The 18,795-nt window shown below is 37.8% G+C and overlaps 1 protein-coding gene across 2 annotated transcripts; it reads right to left on the bottom strand.

The window, feature by feature from the left end:
- Positions 1 to 2,746: 2,746 nt before the first annotated feature.
- Positions 2,747 to 16,225, bottom strand: rundc1 (RUN domain containing 1). Of its 2 annotated transcripts, none has more exons than XM_052139560.1 (6): positions 16,059 to 16,225; positions 14,421 to 14,836; positions 11,914 to 12,072; positions 11,560 to 11,758; positions 11,293 to 11,388; positions 2,747 to 5,514 (listed from the first exon to the last, which is right to left on the bottom strand). In XM_052139560.1, exons 2-6 carry the CDS (start codon positions 14,799 to 14,801, stop codon positions 4,643 to 4,645), a joined length of 1,707 nt encoding a protein of 568 aa, XP_051995520.1. In that variant the 5' UTR covers positions 14,802 to 14,836; positions 16,059 to 16,225; the 3' UTR covers positions 2,747 to 4,642. The 2 variants fall into 2 exon arrangements, with proteins under 2 accessions (XP_051995520.1, XP_051995519.1); XM_052139559.1 differs by lacking the exon at positions 16,059 to 16,225 and adding an exon at positions 14,999 to 15,238.
- Positions 16,226 to 18,795: the final 2,570 nt, after the last annotated feature.

The following is an 18,795-nucleotide window of genomic DNA, read 5'->3' as shown; positions in this document are numbered from 1 at the left end:
TACAGTAGGACAACCAATATAACTAAAATGACAAAAATAGGCCAATCATCTATCCAAACAAAGAAAAGACCAAATTAGGCGGTGGGCCGGACCTCGAAATTATGAATTTAATACTTACCTCACAGCTATCATGTAATAAAATCGTATAAGTACTACAGACATTGTTTCCAACTTTGTTGTTTGCACATTTGACGCAAAATGTCCTTACAAACTCTTACTTTTTTAAACCGGCAATTAAGCAGGAGTACTAATCATAACGTTAGAAAACCTCCCGTTGCCTTGACAACCAATGTAAATAATGAACACAGATGACCAGGAATCTGCGTTCTTGAAATTACAATTTTGCTGTAAATCATTAAAAATGTAAAATTAGTTCTGTAGTTCAGTTATACTGAGGTAAAAATGAGGTGTTTTATCCATTTAGCCTCAAATGTAAAAAGCCCTGTAACCCCCCCTTTCCCAGACAAGTTGGGCAAAGATTGTTCAATGTACAAATTTATGGGTGAACCTGCAAACCACAGAGAGTACAGTAGCTGAAAAAGCCGTGTTGGCATTTAACTTAACTTCCGAAGACGTCCAAGATGTGCCGGCTAATGTTGGATTGCACAGAGAATGCTACATGCTCTTCACCAACAAAGAACACATAAGAAGAGCACGTAAGAACATAGTAAATGCAGCTAACAGTGAAGGTTTGTATCAAATGTATAATTTTAATATAAAACGTTTCATTTATATACGTTTAACCCCTTACTAGTCAGCCCCAATTTTGGCAAGTGATGCATTCATGACATCCCCAAAATAAAAAGGTTGCTGCTCAGAAGTCATTCTGAATATACACATAACCAAAATATATTTAGAAAGCCAACCCTTGAGAGTTTACATTTCAAGACTCAAAATTAACCAGACTGTTATTAATATTGAGATATATAAGCTCAAACATAGAGACAAAAACAACAAATATTAAGAAAATATTTTTATACATTTTATAAATATAATGTAAATTTAGGATTGCAACTTATAACCACAACTAAAACATGGGGATTTTTTAAAGACAATCATCCCGTACATCCTATTCAATATTCTATAATAAAATCAACTAATCGAATATTCGAAAATCGTGACTCATCCCTAATTAATATAGTATTTCAGTGCAAGTGGATGACATGACAAGTAGCAAAAGGCAGTGCAATATGTGTGTAAGTGGGGTCAAATGTTCATAGCAAATTTAAAAATAAAGAAAATAAACCAATGTAGCAGCATCATAGTGTAAACTACCAGTGTATTTGTGCAAGAGTCAATCAGCTGCCCTTAGGTTATTGGAGGGTGGGGGTGGAAGGAAGAGGCTCTCTATGATTCCCCTATAGAAAGTTAAGAGGATGGATTTGTGGGAGATGAGCCTTCCTCAACTGTGGGAGGAAGTGCAGAGGTTTTTGGACTTTCTTGGCCAGGTTCTGTTGGTGGTGTCGATAGATCATGATGGGTCATCTGTGATGTGGATACTAAGCAACTCCGTGATCTTGACCTGCTCCATTCATGGTGCTGTTGATGTGATGATTGTCAATGACCACCTCTGTAGTCATTTGGGTGTGGAGAGATATGATGTTGTCCTGTCCGTGTGTTAGATAAACAACTGAATTATATTCAGATAAATAAACACAGAAAGCACACATTACTAGATAATTTTAAATCACATTTTTCATCTTGACATTTGTATTAAGATGCTAACCATCTTAAACGAGCTTGACAAGACTACTGCAGTTCTGACCACAAATAATTTTGTTAAATAGCTCAAAAACAGCCATCTTTAAATAAAATATTTTTCCACCATATTCCATCTTATACCTGTTCTGTTATGTGAAATCATTTCTTTGTTTTGCTTTGCACTCTTTTTAGCTGATAATTAGTCTAGCTTACTTGTAGCCTAGGTAGCTTGCTATAAACCAATCCAACCTTGACATACCTGTCAAATTATTTCCTACTGTCTTCCCGTTTAAATATTTCGCCGTAATTATCCCGTATTTGAATAATCTTTGCTTAGTTCATTGTGTATGTACCAAATGATTTGGATTAGCCTAAGCAACATACCGTTAGACCTAGCTTTACTGCTCCACTACCAACATTCTTTCGTGGCTACTGTTCTCATCAACGACAACGCATATATTCACTACGAAGTATAGCTTGCAGTCTTAAATACAACTTATATGAAAAGCATTAAGATATAGGGGTGTATAATCATTGTAAAACAAATCTTTCCTTGACGTTGTCTTGCCGAGACACACCGGTCTCTCCAGGTTGGGTTGTAGACTAATTTGGCTTCAGACTGACGCGAGTCACGCGACGCCGGTTCAACGAATAACGTGATTGGCCAAATCAATTCAACAAGGTAACAACACAAGCGTTGATTGGATCTCACTCCGGCCAACGTTTGTGATCAGCTAGCGAAATTAAATCTATTTTTATACTTTAATGTGCAACAATTGGCGTTGGAAACAATCGGTAATCTTTTTGTGAATTATTCATACAGACAAATAAAAAAATTAGCCAGACAGCTGCTGGGTAACTATCAAATCAAAAACTAAACGAGATAGACGGACTCGGCCCACCGCCTAAATGGGCTATTTGATACAATTCCTTCATCCAAACAATCCATACATATCCTAATGATGTTGAAAAAAAATACATTGAATACTGAATCCATTTACTGGATAAGGTAACAACCAGCTCCCTCTTACTCCATACATTTGGTAAATCAGTATTCAGGGCAGTTTAATAAGGAATGTGGAATCAGGTAGCAAGATACAATTTCAAGGACTGTACATTCAATATGATTAGAGCAGTAAACAAGGTTTGACCACACAGAGAACAGCAGACATTCAAGTACCACCTCTGAATGGTGGCAGAGCATAATACAACATAAATAACTCATTCAGCATCAATGCACAGCAAATATTTTCATTATGGTTGTCTGATGAACTCTTCTAAACTCATGTGCACTCACTAACACAGTATTCTGATAATCTCATTAGTTTTCTACAGTCATTTTCAAGTGACAACTGGCTGAAATGGGCCAGACAGTGGAATTAAAGCATTTGAGAGAATCCAGTGATTTACAAACACATTTCTATGTTAGTTTTGCTCACTTTGATTTAACTAAATGACCTGAGTGTATTATTTGACCTAGGTGAGGTCTCACCAGCATGCATGGTCTTCTCAGACAGTGATCAGGACACACAAAGAGCAGCAGAGCTGAAATGACCCAACCCTGATATGTACAATTCCAGTGTTTGAAATGTAAAGGCATGCAAACCTCTATGAAATTATATATAAACAAATTTTATATATATTATATCATTTGTTTAGAGTGAAACACTGTCCCATAATTTAGTTTTTTTTATCGTAACCAACTTATTGGAAATAAGTGGACTTGGTCTCGAAGGTTTACAACAAAACAAATAGCGTTGAATAGTCTGTTAAATGAACAGTTCATCCAAAAATGAAAGTTCTCTCATCATTTACTCACCCTTATGCCAGCGCAGATGTGTATGACTTTCCTGTCTGCAGAACACAAAAACAATTTTTTTAGGAGACTATCTCAGATCTGTAGGCCCATACAATGCAAGTGAATGTGAACAGACCTTTCAAGCTCCATAAATCATATAAAGGCAGCATAAAAGTAATCCATAAGACTCAATATCTTCAGAAGCAATAGAATAGGTGTGGGTATGAAAAATATCAATATTTAAGTCTATTTATAAAATATTGTTTTGCTATCAATAGCCACTTTCACATTGTTTTTTTGTTTTTAGCAATTCACATTCTTTGTACATATCACCACCTACTTGATAGGGAGGATAATTATAGTAAAAAAGAACTTAAACATTGATCTGTTTCTCACCCACACCTGTCATATTGCTTCTGAAGATATGGACTGGAGGATTGATTACTTTTATGCTGCTTTTGTGTGTTTATTTGAGCTTTAAAAGGTCTGGTCACCATTCACTTGTATTGTAAGGACCAACAGAGCTGAGAGATTCTCCAAAAATCTCTGTTTGTGTTCAGTAGAAGAAAGTCAAACATATCTGGAATGGCAAGAGAATGGTGAATGGTAAATGATGAGAGCATTTTCATTTTTGGGTCCATCTATTAATCCCTTTAATACTTCCCTTTAGATCATGTTTAACTTATGTAGATACAGTAGATGATCTCCAACATACACAACAACCTTCAGCATGGCCCTTGAGAAGTGTTCAAGTAATACATCTACATACAATAGTTATTGATTTTGGTAAAAGCTGGACATAACAAATCAGCTCAAAGGTTAAATGTTTATGTATAAGCATAGCTGTGTGTGTCAAAGGTGGAGGCAGTCACATGCTCAGGGTCACTGACTTGAGCAAAATTCCTATGAGGTGTGACTAATGCAGCATTTGCCTTCATCATCCTCTTCAGTTATTAGAAAATGGGAGGCATGTGGGCCCATATCAACACAGAACCTCAAGAGTTGCATTATTTCGAAATGACTTCCATATTAACTGTTCTTATTCCAGAGTACTTATTTATCTCAGAGTACCTCTGATTGAACATACTTAGCTGTATACCCTTATTATATTACACAAACTTCCTACATGTCATTTTAGTTTACTTAAAAAGCATCTTTAATATTTTTCAACTGCCTGACAGCCAAGTCAACAGGAAGGCTGAATTTAAGATGGCTGAGGCAGCCCAGTATGCGCAGGGCACCCTCAAAGCCCGTCTGTGCCATGTAGCTCCATGGTTGGTAGTGTGAGTGGATTAGTGTTCCAGACTTACACAGCAGGTTGAGCCAGGACACAAGCCTCTGCTCATTGAGTGCCATACACACTAAGGCCTTAAACTCTGAGTCTGCACTACGTTTATATCGTCCATGCTCTTTAAGCACTGTATGAATGGCCCATAACAGAGACTGCTTGGGAGTTACGGTCACAGGACCATCCCCTACAGGCAAACTATAAGATTGTGAGAGTTGGCGAGCAGGGGACTCGACAAAAGCCTGGCCATTTTTGGAGTGGTAGAACTTGACAAAGAGTTCCCATGGATGCAAGGTCTGTGGAGAAGCACTGAAGGGCAACAGGCAGGAAATGGGGGCCAGCACCAGGCTCATGCCCTCAGAAGGAGCGTACAGGCCGTGGGCCAGCAGGTCCCGCAGTGCCATTGCCAACTCTTTGCGCACTGAAGCGGTGAGTTCGTCCCGAGATCCTCCCGGTAACAGGCAGGTGGAGTAACTGACCACGTGTTCCTCCTGAGAAGCCGGCTGATTGCGACAGGCTTGGAGATGTACACGCTCCACAGCTCCTTCCAGTTTCTGCAACAGAGGGCCGTAATCTTGAGGCTCACCCCCATGAGACCACACATTTTGGGGCACATGGCCCGCAGCACATCCAAACTGGCTCAAAGCAAAAATCTGCAGCACAGCTAAGGCTTTCTGGATCAGCTGAAGCCCAGTTTCTCGCATCCTCCGAGCCTGTTCAGGGTCCACTTGGAAGAAAGAATTTAAAGTTATAATTCAATTCTTAGATGCTTTAATGTTAATCTTAGCATTTAAAACCCTTAACTGTTTCTCTTATCTCCCTAGTGTTTATGCTGTCAATGTAAATTATGTTTATACTGATTGTTGCAGTGGTTATGTAGTGTGGTAATCTTTCATTTTAAAAGGAATGTTTCAGGTTCAATTCAAGTTAACCTCAATCAACAGCATTTGTGGCATGCCACAAATATTGTTGATTGAACTTAACTTATTTTAAGATGCTGTGAGTGATTCTAGTAATTTTACAAACTTTTCTCCTTGTGCTAACTTTAACCACATACCCTCCAAATTCACATCAATCAACATGATGTCAGCAATCCCAAACAAGTAAAATTATATTATAGGGCTGGGCGATATACACCAAAAAAATCATATCTCAGTATTTTTAGGCTGAATGGCGATACACAATGTAAATCTTGGTATTTTCTATGAAGTGGACTAAATATTCAGTTGTAAGTCAAAGCCATATGTGAGATAGTACATGAAGCTTGCAATGTGCTTTGATTCAGGGCAGAAGACTTTTTGGGCTGCAAAGGTTTCACAGCCGGTGTTGCAGCAGTAGCACGAAGTTTAACAAATATTGCAGTTTACGGCACTGTTGGAAATGGTGGAAGATATTTGAAGCGCTTCAACTTTTTAAAGCAAACCGTTTATGGAATTCTCTACAGATGACACGCAGGGCTCAACATTAAGCATTGTGATGTGCTTGTCCTATGGACAAGTAAATTGGTCATTCACTTCGTTGAGTAAAAAAAATTACTTGTCCAGAGAGAAAAAAAAGACATGTATTGTTACATGCTAAAGTAACATGTCAGAGTTTCTTTTGTATGTTTTAAAAAATTATGACATGACCAACCTAAGAGTACTATACCTATGCAATCCACTAGCTTCTCTGAGACAGAAATGTAAACTTCACAGAGTAGGGGAGGTTATTTTATGTTACATGTATGCACAGCAGTCAAAATAAAGAAAGCCCCCATCACCATCATCATTTCCAGCAGGGTTGCTCACACTTCTATGGAAAGAGACCTACTTGGTCATGGTATCGCAGCAAGATCTACCATATACCATAGTAGTCTTTAGGTGAAATGTGATATTATTTTTGATACAAGCTTCAATACCACAACAAATAATAGCCTAACACTAATTTGTTAAATTATAAAAGAATTAAGTTCTCAAGTTATTAGTCAAGAGAAGTAAACAGTCAGTAATAAAATAATAAAAGCAATTAATAGAAAAACATTTTAAAACACTACTAGATACAATATAAGAAAACAATGCTTAACAGCTTTTAAATTTTTATTTTTAAATGTCAACTTCGCAATAAGGACACTTTTCCACAGCCAGAAAAATCTCCTTTTAAGGAGTTCATGCATGCGCACCTCATGAACAAGCATGTACAGACCATTCTTCTGTGTCCGTTTCAGTTCAAACTGAAAAAACATTACCACTGAAGTAATTTCATTTTCATGTGCATCACGGTAACTCACCACTGTCTGGCTGCTCTAGCACCATGGACAGTGCCAGCCTTCCAACAGGGTGTTATGCTGGGTCAAGTTTTCAGAAAGAAAGTGTTGACCACAAATGCATCCAAAACAGGTTGGAGCATGATGTTTAATGGACGCCTGACTTTTGACACCTGGAAACAGATGCGAAAATGGCTGTGACATGTCAACCACCTAGAGCTACATCCTGTTTTTCTATCTTTGAGAGCTTTTCATTACGATATTGTCAAATCACAACATTCTGATTTATTCAGACAGCAGTAGTGGCGTATATGTGTCGCCATATACGCCACTACTGGCCCACGTATGGCCAGCGAAACATAAGTATGCGCTTCCCCCAGTGCGCCTCCATTCTGTCATCAGCAAAGTCCCAGTGGATATGGAAACAATTCTGTTAATTACACTGAAATGTCCCAATAAGTCCTGGTTTCTGGAGATGGTAGAAATACTGGACAGGCCCCCGTGGAAAATACAAGAAAGATCTTCTCTCTCAAACGCAAGGCACGGTTTGACAACCCCAGCCAGATCTGTGAAGCCTACATATGTGGCCTTTGAACGGAGCATGCTAAATGCGCAATAACTGACATTTTACAGGCCAGAGCGCCTTCCATGAGACGCCTCAATTCGTTAAAATGGAATGAGTTTAATGATTTGTGTCTTTCACATGGCAAAGACCCAGTAAACTGCCCCCTACATGAAATTCTCATATTTCTTCAAGAGCAATTAGACGTAGGACTCACCCAATCAAAGCTCAATTTTATGTAGCAACTATATCTGGGTATTACGCACCTTAAGCCGGCACCACTATAGGCAAACATGATTTAATCATAATGTTCCTTAGATGATTAAATCCACCTCGGCCGGTTACAGTCCCGATTTGGGACCTAACATTGGTCCGTCCCGTGGGACTGCAGTGTCATATTTCCTCTCTGGAAAGATGCATTATGCATTAGCAAACGCAATGTCAAAAGTACGGAGTCGCAAGGGAATGTCTAAGTTACGTACAATGAACGGTTCCCTGAGATGAAGGGAATGAGATATTGTGAACGCTGGTTGCACTACAAGACTCAGAGCTCTTTTGAGGTGCGAGCTTCACGCTCCTTGTCTCGCAGTCAGAAAATTCAGATGAATGGTGTCTGCACACCTATATTTATTACAGACAGCTTCGCGCCTAAAATGACGAGGCTCAAACACCATAGACAATATTAGAATATTGGCGTAGAGAGGTTTCAACTAGGTTGTGTGGAAGGACGCTCTCCATATGCATTAGCAAATGCAATGTCTCATTCCAGGGCCAGAGTGGGATTCATATTCAGCCCGAGATGTCATGTCCAAGTCAGCCAAACCCAAAAGGGGGGTTGGAGGTGAAGATGATAACAATAAAACAAGATCACAGCAAAAATATGCAATATATGCAATTACTTGAAAATGATTTAAGCTCTCCATGTCATTATACCACATATGGCATTCACTAAGATTTTCACCTGTCATAAGACTTTATTGTATGTGTTGTAAGTGCTCTTCTCTCTTTAAAGTTCTTCTTCTGTTTTTTGGTGATTTACATATCGCCCCCTACTGGGCAGGGAGGAGAATTTATAGTAAAAAAAAAAATAATAAAAATAATAAATATTCTCACCCACACCCATCATATCTCTTCTGAGGACATAGATTAAACCACTGGATTGTGGTTTAATCTAGTGATGTATGGATTATTTTTATGCTGCATTTATGTGATTTTTGTACCTTCTGAGTTCTGATCACCATTCACTTGCATTAAAAAGGACCAACAGAACTGAGAAATTCTTCCAAAAAAAAGCTTAATTTGTGTTCAGCAGAAGAAAGGTATACACATCTGGGGTGGCATGAGAGTGAGTAAATGAGAGAAATTTCATTTTTGGGTAAACTGTTTATTTTAAAGATAATCGATGCACATAATAACCCTGTAGAACTGTAAATGTTTATAACTCTTTCAAGATGTACAGACTCACACTTTAAATGGTCAGTGCTTTGTATTTTAGATAATTAAAATGGCAACAGATCCAGTGAAACAATGAAGGTTGAGTGATTTTTACATGCCATTCAAAAACGTTCCATTTTACACCAATAAGAGTGAAATAAAAATAACACATTTGTACTTTTCTTTTACTTGGAATATAAATGTTCAGGACAAAGGCAAAATGGTTAGGGTCTCATCGCATGATACAACATTAAAGGCTCTCTGTGCAGTCTGTTTTGTTGAGTTTAATCTTTTGAGAGCTGCAAAGTCCCATTATTTTTGTACCGTGTCGTGCTGTATTCATCTACTTTAAGTATTCAGTGATTTTGTGACAAAAAATTATTTTGCTATCATCATTCTTCACTGCTAGGGAAGGGGATTTCAGCGATTCATTGATTGAGATTGTGAGACTGCAGTCAGTATTAAACTTGTGATGATCTTGTCTAAAAAAATGTAAATAAATATTATTATTAAAATATATATATAAATAAAATAACACCATTAAAGTAGTTCATATGACTCATGCATTTTATTCAAAGCCACTCGAAGACATGCGAAATCTCTGTGAATCACAAAAGGCTGCATTTAATAAGTAAATATATAGTTTGCATGTGCAGCACCAGCCCAATAGTGAATGGCGCTGCTCTGTTGACACACACACACATAAGCAAGACACACAGGCTGGTGAGGCACTCACAGCTATTTTCGGCAATATTTTTGGGCAATATTTGAGCGCTACTCACGAACAACATCTCAGATGTAGATGCACAATAGATCGGTTTACTTATAATATGCATTTAGAATGGCACCGGAAGAGCATTTTACAAGAATTTGAATGAGAAACTAATTAAACTACAAACAGAGCCAGGATACACTGGAGAGTTCAGAATGTCAAAATAAAAGCCTGAGGGCTTTAAAGTTAAAGTTACATAATTGAAATATTTTACTATTGTATTTATCATTCTAAAAAAGGCAATGATAACAGAATAATAATAATAATTTAATTATTATAATTTAATCCCTAAAAAAATATAATAAAGTGTGTTTCTTTATTATATTCTTTATTTACTCCATCTTATGGAGTTTTGTGTTCCTTGCCACAGTCGCCTACAGCTTGCTCACTGGGGTTATTAATACAATTATCATTTAATTATTTATAAACATTATTAAAATTCGTATTTTATCTAAATTACACAATGATGATTAATCGACTTTATAGACATTACAGTTCTTATCGTCTGTTAATGCTAATATTCTGTAAAGCTGCTTTGAAACGATGTGTGTTGTGAAAGGCGCTATACAAATAAAATTGACTTGACTTTCTTCAAGCGCAAGACTAACAGCATTTTTTGTCACGTGTCTCTCCGAGACATCTTGCAGCAGGTTGCCCGCCTGTTGCTTTTAGAGGAGCAAAATTACCCATGCACTAAATACTTTTGGACGAGGAGCTTGTAAACTGGATTCAGCTTCGTCATATTTTGCGGGTGTCGGGTGTTAGTTTCACACCCTGGACACTGTTTAATATATTTGGCGACTTCCCAGATCCATGGTGTTGTAACTTCCCAATATTGTGATCATCAAAAGGGTTATTTACCATTCCTTTATTTTGTTCTAACCGGTTACTATTTAAAAGGGAGGCTGTGGAACTTCTGAACCAGAATGAAAAATACAGTTTTTGCTCAGAACGAACCAAAATAAAAAACATTTAGTTTTTAATCCCTGGTTTAGACAAGGTATGTTTACATGCACAGTAATACTCAAGCTTCAATCTTAATCAGTCTCTCAAACATGACACAATGCGTAATGGAATATTTAAAAGAAAGACGTCATTCTTCACACTTTTTGATAGATGATACATTGCATGTCATTGAAGAGACATGAGTTTTTTCATTCCCGTCAAAAATGAATGATAGCGCTACTGTGAATTGTCTATTGTGGTCTGATTAACATATACATGCTGGATGAAGCGATGTTACAAATCGCATTATCTGGGTCTATTAGTCCGACTTAACAAACATCAGATTTTCAGTCAGACTAAACCATTTACATGATGAATTCTTGTTTTAGTCAGACTGAAATCTAGTTTTCGAAGTGTTTGTAAACGTAATGGCAGACACCATTACGATGTGATTTCAGTGATATCTGTCTGGTCGAAGGGGTATTTTAAATATATTCTTCCAGTAAAAAAAAGACAATACCTTTAATAAAGTATATGAAACTAGAATTACCTCGTTTCATCCCTCTAGTGGCTCCAGTGTTTGGTCCAGCTGCTCGGGGCTGTTGGCTGTTTGCACCATCATTTAAAAGAGGGTTCCCCACTTCATCTGAAAATGGCAAGATCAGGACAGCGAATGCAACCCATTTACTTTACGTGGACACATCAATCTCAAAGACAATTAATGCCTACATAATTTACATAGGCCCGAACTAAATGTACTGGAAACTAGCAGAAATATATTGGCTCTGCAGATAGTAGCATCGGCAGAACTCCTCACCCTGTATGAAGTTAATGAACATCTCCAAGTCTCTGATCTGGGTCTTGAGCTGCTCAACTAGCTGCTCTTTGACTCTTGCCGGGTTGACTATCTGAGCTATGGCAGAGTCCACTCTCTGTCTGAGCTCCTCTGGAGTAAGGTTCCCTATGTCTTCATTCAGGTTCACATCCAGCTTCTTAATCAGCTCATCAATGATTACCTATTTAAGATGAAATACTTAATTAACATCATCCACCTTCCCCAACAATGGCATTGAGGGTGATGTTTTTATTCCAAATAAAATGAGATCCAAAGAAAAAATGACTTTAAGAATAATGTCAACATTTTGAGAGGGTATTATCAGACAATGTGTACCCTCTGCCTCTCCATGACAACAGACTGAGGCAATGAGTCATAGCTGCCCTCCTGGTAGGCAAAGCGTTCCAGATCATCGAGTTGGGTCTTTAGCTGGAAAATCAGTTCCTTCTGCTTCTGTCTCTGAGCTTCCAAACGCTCCCTCTTCTCCCTTTCACTCTGCATATTATAAAAGCATGAACACAGTCTTAGCCCAAAGTCAACCTTAAAACAGCAACACTTTGTGTGTTTACATTGTAGCTGATCATATTTGCTTATTCTCTGGAGAAAGAGAATAGGATTTTAATTGCTTTGCTTCATTTGGCATTGCTGTTGATATATACACAACACATTCACACAAAATGGCCTTAGTCTAACCAGTCTAATTGTATCTTTGCTAAATTACTTTAAAAATATTAGTGTTCATTAATCATGTATGGAGGAACTATAATGTAACTGCCAAATATAATAAAGAGAAAACTTTCATCCACTCTGCAACTGAGGGAACTTAGCCAAACCAAGTTTGGGCTACACAGGATTTCGGTTCATAGTACTCACCAGTTCATCCTGCAAAGTGTGTGCAAAGGAGGAAATAAGAGAAATTAAAGCATTTTAATATGTCTCTCTTAGGAGTAACATGATATTCTGGCACATGAGAAATAACAGGAAAAAGAAGAAATACAGAGAAAGAGTGACTTATGTTTCTTCTACAGTATTTCCATAATCAAAGGAACAATCAAATACACTGAAGCAACAAAATGACACAGGTGTATCACAGGTGAATATTGTTACAAAAGCTATTGAGAAGCTTTGAAGCAGGCCAATTTTGAACAAAATAAGACTGATGACATTGTAGATTATGGTACAATGAGACCGTTTCATGCCACTCTGCAACAAAGCACTTGTTTTTAGCCCTATTTGAGATCCGATGCATGTTTTGAGCACTGCTGATGTTCACCCTTGCTGGAGAAAAGGTTAAACCAGACTAATAAGGTTTGCTGGTCTTAGCTGGTCTACCAGCATGACCAGCTGAAAAGTCGGGATGAGCAAAACTACCAAATTTCATAATAGATTAGTCAGTCGGTTGATTGAATGACTAGTCGACCAGTTGGTGTTAAAGATAATGTATAATTAGGCTCCGTTATGGTCACGTGACACCGATCATGTTTCAGAGGGATATATGGCTGCTAAGCTCAGCAATTCAACATGTTAACAAACAGATATTGAATAAATAAAGAGGCTAAATAACTAAAACATCACAATGCACAAAACTATCAAAGAAAGAAAAGTAAGAAACAAGTATGCAAAGCCTGAATGCAGAATGATGCCCTTCAATGTAACCAAAGTGCTTCAGGGCGATCCTCGCTGCACATTCAAAAGTGCAGAACTGTAAAGTTATATTGTGGGTACAAATCTAGTTCACGACATCAAGCAGTTTGAACCTCTTTTTACTGCAACTATTTATTTAGGAAGTGTCAGCACAAGACTTAAATCTCACCACATCACCTCACAAATACGTCCACCAGTGATCATCTTGATTTATTGTTGATTTGGCACTTTGATTGATGCAATAGGAGCACATAAAAGACTATACATAAAACATTAAGACAAAACTTCTTGTAGAGGGTTTTACTGAGCTGACTATTATTTACTGTTAAGCACGCAAAAAGGCTTTCCAAGTAGTTCGATCCCCACAGCCACCACCATTGTGTCCTTGAGCAAGGCACTTAACTCCAGGTTGCTCCGGGTAGATTGTCCCTGTAATAAGTGCACTGTAATTCGCTTTGGATAAAAGCATCTGCCAAATGCATAAATGTAAATGCAAGTTGTGTCTCTTAATTATTTTGAGAAAGGTGTCTCCCATTAAAACCATCACCACTAACAACATTAATGCTGGTAGTCGACCCCACTAATTGACAAGTCGGTTTGGCATATCCCTACTGAAAAATGGTGTGGTGGTTGTGTAGTGGACACATAACCGGTAACCAGAAGGTTGCTGGTTCGATCCCCACAGCCACCACCATTGTGTCCTTGAGCAAGGCACTTAACTCCAGGTTGCTCTGGGGGAATTGTTCCAGTAATAACTGCACTGCATGTCGCTTTGGATAAATTTAAAAGTGCCCAAAACCCCTCTAAAACAAGCTAACAGACCAGCCTGAACAGGCTGGGAGATCTTATGTTGGTTTCAGCTGGCTTCTTCAGCAGGGACCTGTAAAAACATTGAAGTGAGAATGGATGAGACACAAAAACTTTGGGCATCATAAGGGTGATATAATGGCCAAAAATGCAGTTGGCTGGGCTGGGGTAGAGAAACCCAGAGCTAGTTTGCTGACATTAGTTGGCCAAAGGGTTGGCTTTAGAAGGAGTTTGGGCAATTTTCAGATGATCAGGTTGGGAGACCAGCTAAACCAGCTGAGCACCAGCTTGGCCAGGCCAGTGTGAAACCAGCTAAACCAAATGCTCAGCAAACCTGGTTACCTTGGTTTTGAAATAAAACCACTCACGGAGACAAAAGCAACCCAACTCACAGATTTCTCCAACATCTGGGCGTCCTGTGCCCTGCACCCGATGACATGAGGGCATCCTTTAAAGGCGAACTCCTCCAGCTCCAGCAGCATCCTCTCTTTCTCCTCGCTTTGAGCATGGACAATCTGTTTGAGTCGAAACTGCACTTGAGCAAAATGTGAGGTTAGGGCAAGGAGTGATGAGTTTAGCTGCTCTTGCTCTCCTTCAAGCTTTCGCAGCCTCGTTACCACCTCTGTCTCGCTGGACGACACTGCTCCAGCCTGCGTGCCGCGCTTCCACTGCTCATCGTCCGGACTGGCAACCGCTCCTACGGGCGCCCATCGCTCCCCGGCTCCCGCGAAGGCAGCCTCGCTGTCAGAAGTGGACAAATCCTCCGTCGACATGTGACGGACAGCTGAAGTAGACAGCCTTGCTGCTACTAAAAAAAACCAGTCATCAAAGTTAATTTAATCGCAATGTTCAATGTTCCAAAATATGCGCAACAACGACTACCTTCTTGCAGGTGCAACACCGTGGTACAAAAAACATTGCAACGTAATCGCTAACACCAAGATCGTGCAAAAACATGGAACCACCTTACCAGAGTTCAGAGGGGCCGTTCAGACCGAGCTCGTTCTTGTGTTTAAATTTGTTTTTATTATTATTTAGTTTATATCAGAACTTAGGTGTCTCGAGACGTGTTTTTAAAAGTTGCCGTTCTTTTTAAATTGACAACGGTCAAAGACCATTTAAAAACATTTTGACAAACAAACGTGCGGTGTGAACGGCCTCTAACGCAGGAATCAGTCTATCAATATGTTCTATTTATCAATGAATGTGTGGGCAGGATGTTTACGTCCGTGCGTAATGACGTCAGTCGAACGCACAGTTAAATGCTAAACCACTGTAGGCAGCGTATGCGTTTCAGTTTACTTTTGCCATGTTTATTTTAATGCAACGCCCTTTTGTCTATAGGTGGGACTTTGTGCCACACACAGCCCTTTTATGGTGCGTTCGTTTCAGACCAGAGACGTCGAGAGCGTCAAATCGACCGGAAGGCATTCATTTTCTACGGCAGCCAGCGTCTCTGAGACTCTCGGCGGCGAGAAGCGACACGGCCGTGGGCGGCGCGCTTTGTGCGGTGTGGGCGTCAGAGGAAAGTTTTTTTTTTTTTTTTTAATTGAACAAAAAGCACAGGGGATACATGTATCAAGCACAGAAAAATAAAATAAAATAAGAATAAGACAGTACACTCCAAGTAAGCAAGGCAATAGGCTAGATAAGGGATAGTCCACTAAAAAAATAAACACAATTCACAAGACATGCATAGAAACAACAAATATAAAATGAATACAAGTAATTAGAATTAAATAACATTGGGAATACATAAATATATATATATATATATATATATATATATATATATATATATATATATATATATATATATATATATATATATATATAGGCCTATATATTTTCAGAAAAGCATGAGGGAATTTATACTGAAACCATAATTTCTTTGAGCAACAAAGAAGTTTTAGCAGCTTTCTTATTAGCTGATAAACAAAGAGAGTCGTAAAATAATTTCAAATCAACACAAAAAAGTCTAAAATTGGGCTTAGAATCAGTTACTTTACATTTATGAAGATGAAACTCACCACATAAAGTAAGCAGTTTTTATCTGTCATCCATCTCCTTTGATCCGGAGTCCCAAATCAAAAACAACACATTCACAACCTCAAAAGTAAAGAGTTTGTAATAAGCAGAAAAAATAAGCCATGCTACTTTTTTCCAGAACTCCTTTGCATAATCACATTCAAAAAACGAATGTGGTATTGTTTCCAAATTAGAATTACAGAATGCGCACTGCAGTAGAGATGTGAGGAAAGTTGAACTGCTGGCAGCATTATGGTAATGAGCTTTGACGCGGTTCGGCGGTAACCTATTGGAGTATAGATGTGCTCCGCTCTAGCGAAGTCAAAAAAAATGTGGCGCCAGGCGTCACTCATTGAAGAGAATATATTGTGCATTTTTTTGGTCAACTATAGATTATGGATGTATATATGGGTCTGCGCCTAAAACTTTGCTGCAGAAAGTAGAAATAATTCAGTTACAGGCATTAGGTAGGGCCTATATGTTGTGGTGCTCTCAGATCATCTCCTATTCCTGCATTACAGGTAGAAATGAGTTAATTGCCTCATGATATTTGAAGACTAAAGTTAATGTTGACTTATTGGATAACGGTAAAAGGTCACTATGAAACTCATCCAATTAAAAAGGTATTGGTAAAATGCTGGGAATATGAGTCAGCCAAGCTAAGAAGTTTTGAATGGATTGCCCAATCATGTGGAATAATTCATGTAGAAGTGAGCCCCACAGTAGTGTCACCTATTTCTCCTTGGTTTACCTTTACCATTAGTAGATCTTAATCTGCAAGAAATTATTAATGATAAAAATAGAGTAATAGCAAGGATGCAGTGGTTAAACAGTATCTAGAGCAGAATTACAATGCTTACAGTTTTCACTGATGGGTCTAAATATCCTGAAACAGGTCAAGCATCAGCAGCTGTATATGCCCCACATTTTCAAGTTAAAATTGGTAAAAGCATATTTGACCAAGTAGGAGTCTATTCAACAGAGATGGTAGCACAATTATTAGCTATCAGGTGGATGGAAGACGCTCGGCCAAAGAATGTGGTGATATGCTCAGATTAATTCTCTGCTTTATCAAGCGTTATTAGTGGGAGATCCTCAAGACAAGACATTTTAAATGAAATTATTTTTGGTTATGTATTGTGTAAATGAGTTAGGAATTAAGATGTGTTTCCTGTGGGTTCCAGCACATGTGGGAGTAGATGGAAATGAGGTGGTTGATAATTTAGCAAAGCAGGCGCTTAAATTACCACATATAGAATTGAACACCCTTAAGTAAAGAAGTTAAGGCCAAAACTAGCTGTAGGAAAATGGTAAGAACTTTGGATTGAGTAGGGAAGAGGAATCAAGTAGAAGGTGAAAGAGGGAATTTTGGTAGTAGAAGAGAAGACACAATCAATACCAGACTTCACCTAGGGCACACAGCTCTAAATTATTCCATATATAGAATGAACCAACATGAGTCTGGGAATTGTAGATTATGTGGATAAGCAGAAACTGTCGCGCATGTACTAATATATTGTACTGCTTATGAAAATGAAAGAGTATTTCTGTTGGAAGAGATAAGAGAAATGGGGATAGGAAATCTTACTCTTAATACATTGATGCTTAATAACTTGAATCATCATAATATATATATATATATATATATATATAGAGAGAGAGAGAGAGAGAGAGAGAGAGAGAGAGAGAGAGAGAGAGAGAGCATTAATGAGATACTTAAGAGAACTGTTTAATAGGATTTAGAAGGTTGAAGGTTTTTTACTTTTATTTTTTGTTTTCATTCATATCATTATATCGATGGTTCACACTCAGCCCAGTAGGTGGCGGGAATGCACCTATCGTTTGTTTGCCAATCGCCATATAAGACCAAATGAAGAAGAAGTATTTTTTTTTTTTTTAATTATAATTATTTTATTTTGCATTTTATTTTTATTATAAAGACAACTTTTATCTCTTGAGTGTCTCCATGAATTTTCTTTAGTATCTGGGTTAAACATATTAAGAAATGTGAATTATTTGCTCTCAAAAGCAGACCTGATAATTTGTCTGAACTCTATGGTATACCAATTAAGGACCAAATCTCTTATTTAAGTATTAAGATTTGTAAAAATCAGAAAGAAAGGACAAATTTAAATTACTCTCCATTAATAAACAATATTTAAAAAAGTGTAATTCCTGGTTAATGAGGGATTTATCCTTAAATGGGAGGGTATTACTATCAAAGTCGGAATGGCTTATGAAGACTAATTTATACTGCAATGGTCATAGAAGAAAAACTTCTATAATTTCAAAAAACTCTGTGTAATTCTGTTAATCAAGGTAGGTTAAATGAACTCGATTTTGAATCATCCAACATTATACTCAAAGTCAAATGGATTCAAAATTACATTCGTTCAAGAGATAAGTTCTGGTTTTACATCCAAAATATAATTTTTAAGAAAGTTGGAGGCATTGACTTTCTTCTTAATTGTAACTTTGATGTCAGTAAACTTCCCATTAAATTGTCTAATTTCCATAAACAGGTCTTACTATCATGGATGATTATGTATAAGCACAACTTTTCTCCTCACAGATGTTTAATTTGGAACAATAAATACATTAAACACAGAAATAAAATGGTTTTTGACAGTTGGTTTAAAAAATATATTTTATTGGTGACACAACTATTTAACAGTAATGGGAATTTACTCACACTCTCTGAATTCTCTGGAAAATATTCTTTCACAATATCTTTTAAGG

Source organism: Xyrauchen texanus, chromosome 12, assembly GCF_025860055.1.
Source record: "Xyrauchen texanus isolate HMW12.3.18 chromosome 12, RBS_HiC_50CHRs, whole genome shotgun sequence".
Classification (NCBI taxonomy): Eukaryota; Metazoa; Chordata; class Actinopteri; order Cypriniformes; family Catostomidae; genus Xyrauchen; species Xyrauchen texanus.
This window is presented reverse-complemented; position numbering and strand designations above follow the sequence as displayed.

What these genes read in the sequence shown, in the direction of transcription:
- rundc1 (XM_052139560.1), bottom strand. Translation starts at nt 14,801, where the DNA reads ATGTCGACGGAGGATTTGTCCACTTCTGACAGCGAGGCTGCCTTCGCG. An exon ending in TTGTCATGGAGAGGCAGAGG is followed by an intron (nt 11,759 to 11,913) that starts GTACACATTGTC and finishes CATCTTAAATAG; the next exon opens with GTAATCATTGATGAGCTGAT. An exon ending in CACTAGAGGGATGAAACGAG is followed by an intron (nt 5,515 to 11,292) that starts GTAATTCTAGTT and finishes CTTTCTTCCAAG; the next exon opens with TGGACCCTGAACAGGCTCGG.